Source organism: Lutjanus erythropterus, chromosome 6 (genome assembly GCF_056507025.1).
Source record: "Lutjanus erythropterus isolate fLutEry1 chromosome 6, fLutEry1.hap2, whole genome shotgun sequence".
Taxonomy (NCBI): Eukaryota; Metazoa; Chordata; class Actinopteri; order Lutjaniformes; family Lutjanidae; genus Lutjanus; species Lutjanus erythropterus.
In genome coordinates, this window is record NC_139322.1 from 18,314,301 (window position 1) to 18,333,233 (window position 18,933).

Sequence of the window (18,933 nt, forward strand, 5' to 3'; positions counted from 1 at the left end):
CTTTAGTGCATCATATTTCAAGCATTCATCCTGATGCAGCATCCAGAATCCATTTACACACAATGTCCATGCTTACATGGTTAATGGGGTCCTCCAGGTACAGGATGCCGTTTTTGATGGAGTTGCTGATATCATTCTCTGAGTAGGGAGTGGAGGTGGACACCTCCTCATAGGCACTGCCTTCTGCAAGCTTCTTATGCTGCAGGAGATGAAGGGATCAGAAACGTTATACACACAAGGCACTGATTCATTCATACATATTTCAGCAGAAATAACTGGCACAAAAAGATAAGGTGTTTTGTGCAGGTGGCTCCTGACCTTGATGAGGATCTTTCTCTTGAGCTGGTTGGGTGAGGGGAGGCCGTCTGCAGCGATATCCACTGCCTTGGTCAGCAGCATGTCTCCGAACACCTTCTTAAAGTACGTGGCCATATTCCTCTGCTGCACAATACTACAGTGGTCCTCGATGGACAAGATGATGGGATAGCTGTAAGAGGAGCACGGATTAGAACATCACAGGAATTCCTTCTTTATCTGTGCTCAGACGTATTTTTCTTATAATCACACACAATGTCATGGCAACCTGACCACATTGTTTCCACTGATAATTCTATTTCTTTCTCTTCGTGATCTCTAATCTTTTTATCATTCCATCGCCACAGACAATGTCTATAAAAAGAAACTGAGTGGCGTGCGCTCATAGAGACTCACTCGGACGTGACGAAGGCGTGCTCTTTGATGGTGGTCAAAACATCACAAAACTTGATTTTTGTTGTGAGGGTGTGTCCGTGGTAGATGACTGGCATCCCATCTGGACCATCCCAGCAGTCCACTAGAAATAAACACACACAGACGTGCACGCAATGTCAGTTCATCTACTATGTTAGTAAGCATACATCAGAGGTCGTCAACTACATTTGTCTCAAGGACAAAATGGAGTGCAGCTTACTGTCCTTCTTGTTTCATTACCCCCAGCAATATTTTAAACTGATCAGCTATCAAAGAACACTGAAAATTACCATCATCTTGTTTTATGGATGCATTTTTCATGATTGGTTTTGGCTATGGTCAAGCTCAATGACAAACACATTTCATTTCCTGTAACTCCTGCATAATAAAAAGTCAGCTTGTGTTTTGCCAGTTAAATGCTTTTAATGTGAAGCTGCAGCAGCAGGAAAATTTCAGTTTGCACTAGCATCAACTTAGTACAGGATTTTTTTTTTCCAGGAATTTTGCTACTGACACACAGTTTGTGATAACTGCAAATATATAAATATTGCAACACTTTCATTAGTGGCCATTCTGTGAGCCATATCAGAAGCTTTGGCGGGCTGGATGTGGTGGGTGGGCCGCCTGTTGGCAATCACTAGCGTTTCAGACGGGGTTTTTCCTGCCTATTTAACTTGATGGAATGCCACCTTTATGTTTTTGGCCACTGTCTATGTGAAAAATTCCGACAAAAACACAGACCTAAAGGCATTTTTATGCCAAAACGTTGTGCCTTTAATGTGCTTTGGTGCACTTATAGCAAGTGAGCACATGTTTCTTGCAGCATTCAAGTGTAGGGGCACAGGAGGAATGGAGCATTCACAAATTTTACATGATCAAAGTCGATGTGAGTCAAATAAATGTGTTTCTAATGAAAGTTGATTATCTGAAGTTACATAAGCAAGTCAGACTGGATATCAAACCTCAGGAGCCCATTTTTGAGCACCTGTACTTGACAGATTATTCAGATATTTTCCCTGGTTAAAACCACTGTACTTATATTCTACTCTGTGTACTATGTCCATTCACATCCATTAAAAGTGTACAACGCAGACACTGATAAACTGAAACTGATAACAGATATTTTAAACTGATATACATTTGCAGTAAAAAAAAAAATGAAAGTCTGGGTGTCAAAAATTAACACAAAATTTTGTTGAAACGCCTTTAAGCATATGTTGGAGTGAAACAGAACTTTTCAACATTATCAATGATGCCTTTACAGTCTGCAAATGCATCTCTCTGTTGCCAATAAGAGTGTTTTGGGCAGGACATTCAGTGAGACCACAGAATGATAACTAGAGATAGAGACAGGCAGCTGCATCAGAGCCAGAGTTGCACATTTTTTAATTAATTTGTCTTATCAACAATTGCATAAACAACCCAAATCATTTCTAAATGGGTAACCTGTGCACCTGTCTCTACCTGATCAAATGCATCAAGTGCTGCAGAAACTTCTGTCTTCACTTAGGACCATCAATAAATAACTGTGTGAATGACACAAATGGTATTTACAAAACATTTGTGCTGACTTGCCCATATTAGTGAAAATCGTGATAGAAGTTGGTCTCATAAAGCACACCTATTTCAATTGCTAATGTGTAGTTAATTTATTTTACATCAACATCTGAATAGAAAATAATTGCGTTTTTTTTTTTCAATAGCTTTCATGGCACGTGAACCAGTGACTTCAAATCAATACTGAACTGCATTATTAAACTGGACAAACAGGACACAGCTCTTTTTACTGGATTTAAGTGGCTCCATTTTTTAATATTAATATATTTATGGAATAATCTTGATTTTACTTCAGTATCACACTCTGTGCCTTTTTCTCTCTTTGTCTGCTGTAAAGTTGCAAAAAATTAAATGGTGATTTTTTTTCACTTAAGTGCAGGGCACTCTGTGTACAGCTGCACATGCCAGGCACATTCTTCTACATTCGCCACCTTTGTCTCAAAACTCTGTAAGACCTTTGAACTTAAAGAGACACAAGTTCGTGTCATATTTTTTTTTAACTTTTGTATGAGGCAAAGCGCCCCTTTAACTTACTGTAAACCGGTCCTATTCATAGAAACCTGCTTGACAAGGCTTTGGTGTGAAGGCCATACAGTATACAGCAGTGTTGTGTAACAGCGAGTGCGTGGGTAAGGGTGTGGCGGCTGATTTAAAAGTAGAACTGTGAGGGAGAAGAGTTAATTGTGAGGTTGAAAGTCAAGTGGTGGTGATTTATTGCACATGGGCAAAAGTGTGACGTGTGTGTGAGTGTATGTTTACCCACATTCAATACAGCGGCAGCCCATCCTCAGACATCGAGCGTACGCCTCCAGGGACGACTCACTGGAAAACTGGTCTCCCGTCAGGTAGCTAAAAATAATCACGTAGCGTCAAAGTATGCACACAAAAACACACATCTAACCAGTCTGTCAAAAAGGATTCACACGTCAGGGGCTCAACCACACACACACACACAAACACACACACAAACACACTCTATGGTGGAAGCACAAACACATTGATAATGTTGTATCAAAAGGGCTCTCACTCTTTTGTTGACTGGAGTAAACACTTGTTACTCATTGAGTCGGTCAATTCAAACCTAATCAAAGCAACATGGGAAGTTTTCATTCCGCTGCTCCAATGAGTATTGTTTCACATCTCGTACAGAAGGTTATCATTTGAACTGCCTTTCACACACTTTTCAATGGCAGGAAAAATACATTTTCCTGCAAAATACACGCCTGCATCTCATTCTGGAACATGATTGTTAAATAATACACTTTTATCTGATGTATGAAGTCAGTTCAAAAGCCTTCGTTGGTTAGAGGTTTTCAAAAGAGGATGCCAGACTTAAGGGTTCCCAAGGCCTAATTACAGCTTGTTGAACTTGACATAATGAAATGTACGCAGACAACTATGCGCTCCATCCTTACGTGTTGTGCGAAGAGGAGATCCAGTAGTGGGACAGGGGGTTGTTCATATTGTCAGGACACACCTGGTCCAGGGAGGAGTCCCAGATGGTGTTCTCTTTGGAGAACAGGTACGTCAGGAACTACACAGAAGAGAGGAGGACCAGTGAGAACGGGGCTGAAGTAACACGTGTGGACTTTTCCTGCATTTGCAGACTTAACTAATTGTGGATTTAGGAACGCCTAGTCACTCGCAGACTTCCCAGAAACACATCAATCAAGTCTGCAAAAGCAAACTCAAGCAAACTTTATTTTGGACTTCCACAGAGTCTGCTTGGAGCACAGACTTTGCTCTAAAGACTACCCCTACTTGGAGCAATATAATGTAGATGTGATGGAGTAAAAAATAACATTAACAAGTATAATTAGTTTTTTAATGAAATAAGGGGGTATGATTTGAATAGTATTCACACTGTCTAACTGCTTCTCAGAAATGAAATATTTAGTTCATTAGTTAATCTTATTTTGTTTTTGTTTTTTTTTCTTAATTATATTTTTACATTTTACATATTCAAAATAGAATCTAATCTAATAGTATTAGGAAAGTAATTCAGACATGAAAGTGCCTGGGCATAGTTGAAGAGGAGTGGTAGAAGACATGTTTGTAGACTTAGGCAGGCTGAGCGAGCCTCCTGTTGGGCACACTGTCAGGATCTGATCCAGCCTTGGACCACCTGGATTGTTGAGTCTGTCTGCACCAAAAGTATTATAAATAAATTACTTTGTGCCATATTTATGAGTGATTAATAGTCTTGGTGGTTTTCTCAAAACCTGAGAAGGAAAAACTCAATCAAAATTTTGTTGAAACGCCTTTAAACATATGTTGGAGTGAAACTGAACTTTTCAACATTATCAACGATGCTGGTACAGTCTGCAAATGTGTCTCTGTTGCCAATCAGATAGTGTTGTGGGCAGGACATTCAGTAACACCACAGAATGATAACTATAGATAGAGACAGGCAGCTGCATCAGAGCCAGAGCTGTGCATTTTTTAAATTAATTTATTTTACTGTCAATTAGATTAAAAAAAAACAAAAAGAAACAAACACATTTAATCTTACAAATTCTTGAATAGTGGATCTGATAATCGGTCATGCTGATAATTGGTCGACCCCTAAAGCAGTTACTGCACCACAGTTTGCAAATGTGCTCCACCTGAGTGTACAACATTTCTAAATGCTCAGAAAACCTTGGAGCAGCTGTCTGATGAGTAACTCGTGCGTTAAGTTAACAAGTGTCAGAAATTAGTCATAAATGAGATTTGATATTTGATACATACAGAATATGCAAGATAAGATTAAAAAAAAACAGTGACCACCTGTGATATAAGAATGTTCAGCTGACGTCTAATGTTATTATTGTGTTAATTCTCATGTTAAGTGAGTTTTATTGTACATATCAACTACTATTCATCTTGGTTATATTAGTAAAACAGCAAACATCCACATGTTTTAGATTGAGTTAATATAAATACGATTAAGAAACATTCAGGAAAAGACTGAGATGAGTCAAGTACTTGCATTCACATCCATTAAAATCAACCAAGATTTGAAATCTAGTCCCACAGAGCATTTCTATCATCTTGTGGTCCCGCCCCTCGAGCAGACCGGATGTGATGGCAGTGAGCACTTAAGACTCATCACAGTAGGGCTGCAGCTAATGATTATTTTCATTATTGACTAACCTGACGATTATATTGACGACTAATTGATTAATCGTTTAGTCTAAAGAATCTTTAGTCTAAAGAATGCTTCTTTTGTCCAAACAAAAGTCTCAGACCAAAAGTCACTTCCTTTGCCATCATACATGTCAAAGACAAGCAGCGAATCCTCATATTGATGACCTTGTTTGACGGTTTCTCTTGAAAAATGACTTGAATGATTACCAAAATAGCTGTCAACTAATTTGTTTTGCAGTTCAACAAACACATTATATATCACTTAAGAGTTCAGGCCTCAGGTCCAGAGGGTGGACGTTTGAATTAAACCTGTGTCAAAGAGAAAGAAGCGGTTGTTGTCCATTCCCACTCTTTAGGTGTTATTCTTAGCATGACTGAGGTCGGTATACTTTCTATCTCTACAATATAACCGAGGCCACAGAGAAAGAGTACCAATTCTCGCAGGCTGGCTCACACCAGCTTCCTCTTCTCTTATGTCAATCATAGCTTTATGGTGGCCACAAAAAGCTTCTCTCACTTTCTGCAGAACTCTCATGCGGCGCCACAGTCAATAACCTTTTCTATGTGTGTGGGAGGAGATGCTTTAGGCCAAGATCATGGCTATCCATGTCAATTTCTGAGCACCTCCCACCCACGCCAGCCACATAGGGGGGACATCGGAAAATACAATTTGCAAAAACAAGTTTAAATTTTTTCCATTAGTGAGCAAAGACCCAGAAAAAGAGCATGTAGAGAATCGAGACAAAGAGGTGTAAAGAAAGTGGGAGTGCGTACCTCATCTTGGTGAAAGTAAGGCTGCTCAACTTCTCTCAGGGGGTCTTTCAGGTAGCCGAACATAAACTCTTGAACCTTGTTGCCGTCTGTGGCCCACATTTCCTGGATTCACACACAAATGCAGATGTATCGGGGCATGCAAATGAAACAAATATGCAATGAAGCAGATATCCAACGGTCCAGCGATACCGTATTACCTTTTGGGACTCCAGGAGGAAGCTCTTGAAGTCGTCGAGGGAGATCCTCTGTTCTGGTCTGTCAATGAACCTGACAGAGAAAGTGAGGGTTCACTTCAGTAAACACGCATTTGTGATACTACAGAGAGATTCATGGCGTGTATGCGTCTCTAGTTTTGACCTACCTCTGTAGAAACGGGAGCTCCATCTGAAAGAACGGAGGAGAAAGGATCATTTAAGTTAGTTAATTAATTAACAGTGGTGTCATTCAGTGTGTATAATACCAGTCATGTAGATGGATGCAGACACATCCTGTAGGGGGCTGGGTGGTTTGGTGTGGGGGGCACTGAGGTCATCCATTTAATCTGACCCCACCCAGCCTGCCCGCCTGCCTGCCTGCCTGCCTGCCTGCCTCCTCATCTGTATGAGTGTATGTGTGTGTCCTAATGGCCTCCACCAGAGGGGTTTGGTGGGTTTTTAACTGGTTCATATTGATCTCGCAGCCATTTGAGAACAGACAGATGGGGGGAGGAAGGGTGCCTTGGCAGGGCATCAGATGGGGCGCTGGGGGATGAAAGTGCTGGGACAGAACCGTCTATGCGCAAACATAAAATGACTGCACTTAGGGCTGGGTGGAACTGCCTAAAATTTGAAGCACAGGCAGCAACGGTATACATCACGATATATTTGTTTTTCTTAAAATTTAAATATAAAAACTTCTGAAGGGGTAGAGCACTGGTAACATGGCAGCTAATACTGTATTCTTAACTATATTATTGGGACATAAATCACATAGTACAGAGGTATTTACTGACTTCAAGAGGAACAGAATGGCTTCACAACCCCTGCGCATTCTGGGCGTTCACACTGACAACAGACTGAACTGGAAGACCAACACAGAGGCTGTATACAAGACGGGGATGAGCAGATTCTGTTTCCCGAGGAAGTGGACATCTTTCAACGTTTGCAGCAGGCTCAGGCAGTATCAAGTTATTACAGTATACATTTAGAGATCCTGAAGGAATGACTTTCAATACCATCTTTATGAATGCAGCTATCTGAAACACTGATGCTGCAACCATTTTTTTTATAGAAAATAAAAATATAAAATGATTAATTAATATGAATTATTAATAGCAAACTTGGCCAACAGAAGAATTATCTGGAAGTAAAAAAGAAATAATTAGCTTGTCTTTTCTGCTCTATAGCCTCAGTCTCCTTGCTAATTAATTAAATATGACTGGATATGGACTCATGAAAATGTAACTTTATTTTGACTTGACTTTTTCCAACTACAAAAGCAGGTCATTAGCCGCATAATACATCTGTAAATCATCTCCATCTAGCCAAATGATGTGTTGGTATGTGCAACAAATGTCATCGGGTCCAATCATCTATGGATGAAGTCTGCTTATTTCAGATGTATTCATTAGTCTATGGGTCACAAGTATTTAAGCCCAGCAAGACTTGTTTAAGAGAGCTAACTGTATACAAGACAAAACACTGTAGGCTAGACAATGTTATATACGCTACAATGACTTTTATCACCAGCTTGATGATTTGTTAACCCCCCACCCCCACCCCACACACACACACACAATACCGTAAACCCTGGTGAAAAGTCAGGAAGGTATAAAGAAATAGATATCGTCCAAGTTTACTTTGTAGTAAGGTGTTGGAAATCTCAGTCTGTTTTTCGCTGTAGTGTGCTGGAGGAGCAGTATCGCCAGCAACACCAGCTGACTCAGTAAACTGATTAAGAAGGACGGCTCCGTAATTGGCTGCAAACCAGACAGCTTTAAATTTCTGGTGGAGAGGAGGACACTGAGCAAACTGTTATCTATCACAGACAACCCTGACCACCCTCTCCACCACATACTCGACAGAAAGCAGAACACTTTCTCCTATAGACTGTTCAGTTTCGCTGTCACAAAGACCGATACAGGAAATCTTTCCTGCCCAGGGCAACAATACAATATCTCACCTCTGTCTAACAGAGAACACTCAGAGCTTTCAGCTCTTTAGTTTCTGTTTGACCAAACTCCACTCTGTTCGGTTTCAATAACTTGTCGTGGTTATTTTGCACTTTCAGCCATTTTTTTGTTTCAAAGCAAAGCAGCAGAGGCTTTTTCACATTTTTTCCATCAAGCAAAGTGAGGACTGTACCGGTCAGCACGCTATAGCCAAACATATATGCCATAGGGCAAATTCATACTAATGTACTTTCTTTACCATTCATATCAGGGGTGGGAAATGACTTTTCATGTGGGGCCACATGAGAAATTGATCAGACTGCCATGGGCCAGACACAAATATGATATGAGGTCCTAATAATGGCCACATCTCTGATAATGGAATAATCAAGTGTTTTACACAGGGCACATAGTCGTTTGTAAGCTAAAAGCTGGCTAACACACTCTGAACTGTCCTGTGATGGAATTGTAGGGTAAAATATTTTTGTTGGCAGGGTCAAAAACTTGGAAGTTTTATGTTATGTCATGGACACAAGACACAAGTTGAAACGAAAATAGGAGGAATAATAGAATAAGAACAAGGTAAAGAACATGAAAATATGGCATTGAGTGAATAAAGTTGCATTTCATTATCATTACCAATGAACACAGTATTGACCCTCTTCAGAATAAAGGCCTGATAACAATTTAATGGTAAGCAAAATTATATTGACTGGATATTAACTGCAATATTTTCATGATGGCCTTGTGGGCTACATGGAACCTTTCAGTGGGCCAGATCTGGAAACTCATGCCGCATTTTCCCCAGGTTTGGTTTATACCTTCCACCCCTAACTGCACTTACGTTTTTCTGAGCATCAAACATGAGGCTGCGATAGAGCTGGGCGAACTGGCTGAAGGACACGTCTCCATTCCTCAGCTCTGAGTCCTATAAAACAAGTACAGGGAAAGCAAAAAGACCGTTAACAACAAATCATAAATCTGTAGCCTGTAACAACATCAGACTGAAAGGGAAGTGGGCAGGGAGATGGAAAAGGGGGGGGGGTCTGTGATAAGTAGAAAGAGGTTACCGGAAGTTTCTCTCGGAGGAACCTCATGTTGGGCACCCTGTAGTTGACCTGGCTCAGCATGCTCTTCAGATCCTTACAGGATATCCTAAACACATACACACGTTTTGTTGAGAAATCAAACACAAACATGGAGAGGCACGTACGATAAACGTGATAGACTTCAACCCACTTGCAATGCGCAGGTCCTGTTGTGGTCTAGAAATGTCATGAAATTTACAGACATACTCAAAACGTGCAATCGCATGCCTTCTTGTGCTCTGCTGAGTCTTTTTTGGCTTCACTTTTACTACACAGGCTGGAATTTGGGATGGGGAGGACAATACCCCTGCAGCGTAACAAAGGCCTGCGCTTTCGTCAGGGATGTAACAGACAAACATCTCTGTGCATCTCCTCCATCCTCTGCAGTCTGTTTCCTGCAGCAGGAAGAGGTGCTGGTGTGTGGCTGAGAGGTTAGTTCCTTCACTACACCTCAGCAGACAAGAGCGCTCTCACTGACACCTACCAGTGTGCAGTGGCTGGCCTACTTAGTCTAGATGTTACACCAGGGAAAGAACACACAGCTGCTGCTGCACCAAAAAATTGAGTTATATCTAACTACATCTATTTCCTGTGAGGGAGATCTGATTAACTCTGCCGTTTATATCTTTTAACTTACCTGTCTTCTCTGTTTCGATCAACAGCATAGAACTGCTTACGTAACCATCTGAAAAACAGAGCATTATAGAGGTTTTTAGGATTTTAAAAAACTATAACAAAAGACAATCAAAATACAAGTACAACTACATATGAATGTAAAGCCATGCAACAGCTGTGCAAGAAAGAAAATTAAAATAAAGAAATATTTCAATGTAAATACACATAAAGTAAAAGTAGGAAGAATACATTAGAATATATAACAAAGAGTTAAGAGAGTTTATTCATTCAAGATAAAACAGGACATCAAATGGATGCATGTGGGTCACTATCATGGACACAGCTTTAGCTGTACATGTGATGTGTAGCTGTGTGTGTGTGTGTGTGTGTGTACTCTTTACCTCTCTATCTGAAGCGGTGTTGGAGACTTCAGTGTGTCGGCCACAAGCCAATTTAACCCTTTTACCCACATGGTCATCTCCTCATCAGACGTTGCTGAAGAAAAATCAAATATTTGGATTTTTGACTATATTAACACAGAAATCAATATGTAAAGGAAAATAAGGAAACAATAATAGGTAGGATGCTATGCATATGTTGAAAGAGTCATCAGTGTTAATTTATTTGTAGTGGTGTTATTCTTTAATATATATTTGCCATCTGTGATGACTGTAGCGTTTACTGTGTGTTGTTTAACTGTATGTTTTAAATGTGGACCCCATGAAGACTAACTTTGCTTTAGAGCATAGATAAAATGGGGATCCAAACAAATATTATCCGATTTTCTTTTTAATTCACATTAAAAGGTTATTTTCAGTAGTTATTTTCATTTTTAATAAATCTTGTGATCATGCTGTTCATTAATTGTTTTAACTAAGAAATATTTGACATTAGTAGAAAAATGGAAACGTCTTCAATTGAGTAACAGTCTAAAACCTAAAGATATTCAATATATGACCTTTTTATTGGGCATCAGCCTCACATTTACACATGTACTGCCGAAATGCAGCATGGCCCTGCAGACACTGGATGGGCAGAAATGATTTATACATTTTTTTATCGCAAGTGTTGCAATACAGGGGCATTTGCCCACTGTGGAACAAAATTATCCTCTTCCATTTCATAATGTCAAGTCGTACTTCTGCAGTTATTTTGGTTAAAGCAATGCAAAAGAAGAAAACGCATTATTCTACACAGACAGTACTATTGTAAAGCAACTTATTACTTTCAAATAACAGTAACTACTAATACGTCTACATTCATTCCAAACTCATTACACTTGCCCAGGGACTACAGTTGAAAAATAGCCAACATGGCTAAACTGGCACATTTTCAGAAATATTAAAAATATTAAAATGCACTGACCCTGTGACTTTAAACAATATGAATAAAAAAAAAATGTAATACATCACATTTTGAAAGTAATTTGCTCAACACTGCTTTTAAACATTCAACCAACACAAGTTTTTACACAAGCTGTAACACATATATTTACTAAGAAACTTGTATCCCACCAATACAAAAAGCAATAATTAAGAACAACAAAAGTGGGTTGGAAACAAAACACTTTAATTGGGTAAACTGATCAACGTTTCTAGTTTATGACCATACTAGCACAGGTATTTATGATAAAAATAGGATGGTAATGTAAAATATTAATGCACTAGTTGTATCTGAACGTATGTAAATCTGTGTGGTTCTGTGCGTACCTGCCAGACTGAGTGATTTAAGGCGAAACTCGGTGCCATACAGGATGACGAAGCAGTGCGCCTGGTCCAGCCGTGCTGCTGAGTCCTCCACATAGCGCTCAAAGTCCCGGGACTTCTGTCCAGGACGGATCTCTTTGATCTCTCGAATGTCAACTGGCGAGACAAACACATACATACAACAGTTAGCAAAACACAGAACGGCCATTTCTTTGCACATAGAAAGGTATCCTCAGTAAAGCTAGGCAATATGGTTGAAATCAAAATCATAATATTAAAGTCAAGATGACATGAAAAATGCCTTTTTAACTCTTCGGACATATTGTGTGCCTTTTAAACAATATAGACAAAATACATATAAATAATCCACTTCTTTCTATTCTCATGTCAAAATCTAATCATCTTTCCTTCCTGTAAAAATAAATATGACAGGTGTTTACTTGGGCTTGAACCAACCAAGCTGACATTCTCTCATCAATCAATCTTCAACTTTTAGTGGCACAAAACTAAGATTCAGATTCATGATTTAATTAGTAGTAACAGCATGGTACACGCCCACTTTTCAATGTTCAAAATAAATTCTGCCAGGCATTATGTCCCACCTGCCTATTCAGTGTTATTCATAAATATGTCACCATACGGACGCTAAATACTCTTGAAATAGTTTCATCTACACTATAATATGAACAGTTTTCTGTATCAATGTAAAATAATCAAAGTAATGATCAATACACTACACAATTATGCTGCTCTTATATTTACATTTGTTCTGCTGCTACTTTTTATGACTCTTTTTATACTTGTTATTGTACATTTTAGACAATGTACAGTACTCTTCAAACGTTTTAGGCAGGTGAGAAGAAATGCTGTAAAGTAAGAATGCTTTCAAAAATACTGAATGTATTTTTTTAAAATCAATTTACAAAATGCAAAGTGAGTGAACAGAAAAAAAATCTCAGTCAAATCAATATTTGGTTTGACCACCCTTTGCCTAAAAAACAGCACCAATTCTTCCAGGTACACTTGCACAAAGTCAGGGATTTTGTAGGATCATAGTCAGGTGTTTGATTAATCAATTATAATGATCATTAATTTCATATGTAGGTTGAAACACAGTCATTAACTGAAACAGAAGCAGCTGTGTAGGGGTGAGGAACAACCAAACTCTGCTACCAAGGTGAGGCTCAGAACTAGCAGAAACCAGTGGGACCCAGGTACACCCATCTACTGTCCGGAGAAGTCTGGCCAGAAGTTGTCTTCATTGGAAGAATTGTACCTCAGATGTGGAAACAAGGCCAAGTGACTCAATGATGCCTGAAAACATAGGAACTGGGGTGCAGAAAAATGACAGCAGGTGCTCTGGACTGCTGAGTCAAAATCTGAAATTTCTGACTGTAGCAGAAGGCAGTTTGTTCGCTGAAAGGCTGGAGAGCGGTACAATGAGTGTCTGAGGGCAACAGTGAAGCATGGTTGCAAGTTTGGGGCTGCGTTTCTGCAAATGGAGTTGGGGATTTGGTCAGGCAGATACTTATCCATCATGCAATACCCCCAGGGCAACATAAATGACCCCAAACATACAGCCAATGTGATTAGGAACTATCTTCAGTGTAAAGAAGAACCAAGAGTCCTGGAAGTGATGGCATGACCCCCACAGAGCCCTGATCTCAACATCATCGAGTCTGTCTGGGATTAGATGAAGAGACTGAAGGACTTGAAGCAGCCTACATCCACAGAAGATCCGTGGTTAGTTCTCCAAGATGTTCGGAACAACGTACCTGCCAAGTTCCTTCAAAAACTGTGTGCAGGTGTACCTGGAAGAACTGATGCTGTTTTGAAAGCAAAGGGTGGTCACACCAAATATTGATTTGATTTAGATTTTTCTTCTGTTCGCTCACTTTGCATTTTGGAAACTGATAAAAATAAACAAGTACATTTAATATTTTTGAAAGCATTCTTACTTTACAGCATTTCTTCACTCTCTCCCGCTGTCTCTGCCTGCACCGCTATCGCTGTTTCGCCCGCTGCCATGATCAGCGGGCGAAACAGCGGCAGAAGTGACATTGTACCACGTCGCACCACCAAACTTTCATAGCGTGCAAGTGTAGGATAAGTTTGGGTGTCATAAGAAAGATGAGAAACGCTGCTGCAGATCACTTATGCAGAACGTGTCGGACAGCGGGGTACAGAACCACAAGTCTGACCCACAGAGACGTCATGTCACTGTGAGAGCAGGTAACACTTCACTGTTCCTCCACACTGATCAAAACCACAGCACTGTTCATATGAAACAGAGCAGCAGATCATCTTACTGCAGAAATACTGATATTTTAAACAGTTTTAAAGTTTGTTGACAGTTTCTCATTTAGGCTACAGGATCTCATTTACACATGAGACTCATAATAAGATGTTAACACCACTGTAATGTCTCCTTCTCTCTGTCTCTATTGTTACTACATTTAGTAAAACTATCAGGATTTTTTTTGCAACTAACAGTACTCTACAAAAGTAGCATTAATTGAATCAAAATGTAAAGACTGACACACTGCATTGTCTTGTATTACATTGTATCGAACCGAATCATTGGCCATTTAAAGATTTATAAGACATATCGTACAGTAGTACCAGTATGAGTAAGATTCTTACTTTGCACAAAGAAATTACTACAGCAGGGGTTGGAGTTGGGATGGAGGGGGGCTGTAACACAAGGGAAAAATCTGTAGCAGACAGAATTGCATAATGAAAGCAAGGCCTATAGGGAACCAGTCCATGAATGGACATGAATGGTGTCGTTACTCTATGGTCATTACACTGTGAAATCAAAATGTACTTAAGAATTTCCACTTTAATAAATCATCAAATTGTAAAATCTTTTTGCCTCATTATACCTTACTCTAAAACCTTCTAGTAAAGAGACACACAGCATGTATGAGTATTTCAGGCCCCCTGACCACATAAAACAGTGAAGCTGAGGCCACGACCTAAACCACATATCAGCACACTCAAGTGAAGGCATATGACTATATGTACGCTATTGTTCAACACTGATTCCAAATTGAGAAGATGGAGAAGGTACTGACCCCAAATTAACCACTGCATGCATTTCACCACTGAAAATGACCAAAACCACCAACTAGTAATCTGTAAACAAAAGAGCTTGAGTCAGTCGCACAAACCAGGTTGTGATGGGACTGGCAAGGTCTGCGCAACAAAGGTTTAAATACATCAAGGACATATTGAAGGTGGGTAAGTGTGTGACTTTAAGAAGCTTGTAGTAGTTTTAATAGTTTACAGCACACTTAAACTTAAGCCAAGCTCAAATCAAGCCAGCATACAGCAGCACACTATGCATGTTCTATTTTCCCCACACTGGACTGATTAAAAAAAGCTCTGCGTGGGCTTTTACACAAGATTGCTTCATGGTTTATCTTTAGGAATGATACAACTGAAAAAAAACCTGTACAATTTTGTCTTGACTCCGTTAATAGGCAGTCAGAAACTTTACGAGTGTGTGTAGGCTGCAAAGTAGCTCGATGTATTCCTATCAGTGTTGTATTAGTAGCAGTTAAAGACCTACAGCAGGGACTCTCCTGCTACACACACACACACACACACACACACACACACAGACACACACACTTTTTTCAGCTCCTGCTCCTCTTCCTGCCCCTGAACCACACATCCTGTGCTTTTGTCGCCTACACACCACATCTGTGCTTACGTATAGGTGAGCATATTCTTTTTTCAAGCTTTTAAAAAAAGAAAAGAAAAAGTGTGTCATCTTCTCATGCAAAATTTCACCAAGCTGAGGAGCTCTCTGATCATACATCATATCTCAGTTTACTTTACCCGCCAGATGGGCCAGCAGACTTCCGCTGAGAGCGAGGCGGCTCTGACAGGCTGATCTGTTAGACAACACTTTAAGTCATTTGAGTCAAAATATTTGGAGCCTGCCCCAGACAGATGCAGGAAATAAAGAGATAGCCAGAGGTGTAACCTTACTAAAGGAGATGAGAGGAGGTATCCTGCAACACACTCCCACACTTCCTCCAGCCCTCCGTCCTGCCTTCAACACTATTTCTACCACTCCTCACCAGGACTGCTGGGATCTGGCATTACAATACCTGAGTGTCTGTGAGGAATGTTAAGTTTTTTCAATAAAACTGTCAAACGTCTGAGCTCAAGCAGCCATATAAGAACTTTAAAAATGCAGTTTAATGCTCAACCCAACTGTTCAATTAGTTGCCAATATCTTTTTTTATTTTTCATTGCTTATTTAAGTCTTTCATCTTGGAAAAATGTCAACCATTTGCTGGTTCCAGTTCATGAAATTTGCAGTAAAATTACAGTAACAAGAATAGGAACAACAGAGTAATAAAAAGGAAAAAGCACAAAAAACAGCGCTTGTTAGAATAACAGTAAAAGTAAAATAGGTCAAGTAAGACAAAAAGTAGACTAAAATAAATAAGAGTAGTTGTAATGATGTTGTAAAGTCATTAAAAAAACAATATTGAAAATGAAATTGAAAATAATATTGGACATGCTGATGAAAAAAGTAATACTGCACATAGTGTTAATATTGAGCAAGATGTGAAGATGTTACCTTGTGTTGTGGGGGGAGGGTGGTTCACCACATTTTATAGACTGAGCTATTGGCAATAAAACTATAATCAAAAGGTGAATCGATAATGGAAACAAATACCAACTATAGCCCTGTAATACAGTCCAAACCTAGCAAAATTCTGATTGAAATCAGTAACTAGACAACTAATATCTGCTCATGGCCTCTCAGATGCTGCTTTCCCATGTCATATCTGACTGCAAACTGATTATCACTTGAATATGTCATCTTTGCAAAAACACAGCTGGCCCCTTTCATTATTTTCTGACATTTTAAAGACAAAACAAAACTGAATTTTACAGAGGGAATCGTTGTCTGATTAATCAAAAAAAAAAAAAAAAAAGTTGCAGCTGTAATTACTTTGCATGTTTGACCACAGAATGAATAAAAGCGATACGGTATATTTTGAACATAAGACTGCAGCAGCTGAAACAGCTCATATTTAAATCAAATTTTTGAGTGACTGTGTAGCCTCGAGCGTGACACTATATTTCAGCGTGCACTCACACATCAGCTGATCCATATCGGTTCCTTTAACATCATGTTGGATAAAGTTAAACACAGGACTTTCCCTCTGACAAATAACTGTCATGCACCGGCAACATAGATTCTGTTCCCCTTTCCAGCACACTGGAAATGGAGCAAGTGAAGTGTGGAACTGTGCCTGTTTTCCAGAGAAAAACTGATCTTTACAACCGTGTTTCCATTCAGACATAAACAATCTAAAGGCAGTTGATGTTTGTGCAACTGTTCATTGCTGCCTGTGGGATAATATCCAACTAATTTGTAAATATATTTGTCATAAATAAATTGGGCTGGCACCCAAGTGTGTAACTAAAAAAAGGAGCAGTGTGTGAGCTAGAAATGACATCAGACGTTTGAGGTGAAACAGCATGTGCGTGTTCTTTTGCGGGAGGTATGGAAAAAGCAGGTCAGAGAGATGACAGCCTCCGCAGACGTGTGCAGGTAATTCCATCCACATTTACACACACAGACAACAAAAACTAGGTGATGATTGCTTAATTATTTACAAAGAAATTTCCAGGTTACAGCTGACGACATTAAATTGCTGGTCAACATGAGATCATCTGGTATCATGGCTGATATCACATTCTAATAACTGGTGACACTCCTCTGTGAACCCGAATACACCTCGTATTCCCAGACTCAGCTAACCATTATAATCATTATAACTTTATCTTCCAACAATTACTTTAGTTAATAATTTACTCTATAAAACGTCAATCCCAGTTTCCAAGGCAAGTTCAATGTGAAGTCTTCAAATGCACAGTCCAACAGACAGTGGGTCAGATATCTACTTGCCAATTTTTAGTAAATTTTTACTTAGCCCTGAGCAAATCGTTTTATTTATTAGTGATTATCAAATAACAACAAAGACTAAAGTTAACTGACTTGTTTAATCTAGGGCTACATTTATAAAGTGTTGGAATATAATGAAAAATATCCATCCTAATTTCTCAGAGTCCAAGGTGAGGTCTTTAAATGTCTTGCTTTGTCAGGCCAAACCCCAAAGATAAACAGTTTATATTAGATTATAATAAACAGAGAAAAGCTATAAATATCCATATTTGAGAGGCTGAAAACAGCATTTATTGGCCGTTTTGCATGAATCATTACTTTAAACATTACTTGTCAAAATAGTTGAATTCTTATTTGCCATTTACCTGTTCAGGCAAGTGAGTTGCTTGATTTACTTATCCGACATGACTTTTTAATTGCCCTGGAAAGGTGAACAATCCTCCTTGTTGTGCCCTGAAATGTTTTGTTTTGTCAGACGAACAGTCCACAGCCCAAAGTTGTTCAGTTTACAATTACATAAAACAGACAAAAGCAGCATAGACTAACAAACGAGCAGCTGTCATTGACCTTTCCTAAGTCAGACACCTTTTGTTCTCTTGAAGTTTGGCTCCATGGCCAACCTTCTCCTTTCCTGTTTTTTGTACTTGAATATGCTATGTGCAAGGCTTATTGATAAGAAAACCGAATTTTTAGGATGCTGCTGGGGGACCTATAAAAGCAGCGTATGTTCACATCTTAAACAAGCTAACATTAGCAACATGCTAGCTAATCTACATCAATCATTAGCTAGCCAGTTAAAGCTCTGATAACTTTAGCCAGTGTCTAACTTATAGGATGTGACCCTACATGTCACTTTTACAGGACAAGGTTGGCAGCAAAGTTAACCGAGGTTCCAAGGTTGCTCGGCTGTTACTGGAGCATGAACCAAAAAGGTGGGACTTAGAAAGGGCCAATTAAGGATGGTTTGCTTTGTTTTTATCTTTTGTCTCTGGTCAAATTCAAATAATAACTACATACGATCATAATTAACCAGCTGGGGTGTATGTTCTGTTCAGGGCGGTGTGAAAAATCTTGAGGCTCATCTATCAAAGTTCATTTTGTGCTATAGATGTTTCAGCTGTGTGTTAACTAACTGGTTGAGTCACAGTGTGAGCTCGGACAGACGGCTGATAAAGCAGTGTGACTTCTCGACAATGTGGACGGAGCACTGATTCACTGGTTATCAGTGAAGTCTTAGGGATCCATCAA

At 39.4% G+C, this 18,933-nt stretch overlaps 1 protein-coding gene across 1 annotated transcript in view; it reads right to left on the reverse strand.

Moving 5' to 3' along the window:
- plcg1 (phospholipase C, gamma 1) overlaps window positions 1–18,933 on the reverse strand; it is a 48,148-nt gene that overhangs the window by 20,934 nt on the left and 8,281 nt on the right. Inside the window, exons 3-15 of the mRNA XM_084720954.1 lie at window positions 11,751–11,903; window positions 10,443–10,536; window positions 10,064–10,111; window positions 9,409–9,493; window positions 9,183–9,266; window positions 6,551–6,573; window positions 6,387–6,456; window positions 6,190–6,291; window positions 3,702–3,820; window positions 3,050–3,135; window positions 712–832; window positions 319–487; window positions 77–199 (exon numbers count right to left, since the gene is read on the reverse strand). Of these exons, the coding sequence (XP_084577080.1) occupies window positions 77–199; window positions 319–487; window positions 712–832; window positions 3,050–3,135; window positions 3,702–3,820; window positions 6,190–6,291; window positions 6,387–6,456; window positions 6,551–6,573; window positions 9,183–9,266; window positions 9,409–9,493; window positions 10,064–10,111; window positions 10,443–10,536; window positions 11,751–11,903 (1,277 nt within the window). The remainder of the gene's footprint in view (window positions 1–76; window positions 200–318; window positions 488–711; window positions 833–3,049; window positions 3,136–3,701; window positions 3,821–6,189; window positions 6,292–6,386; window positions 6,457–6,550; window positions 6,574–9,182; window positions 9,267–9,408; window positions 9,494–10,063; window positions 10,112–10,442; window positions 10,537–11,750; window positions 11,904–18,933) is intronic.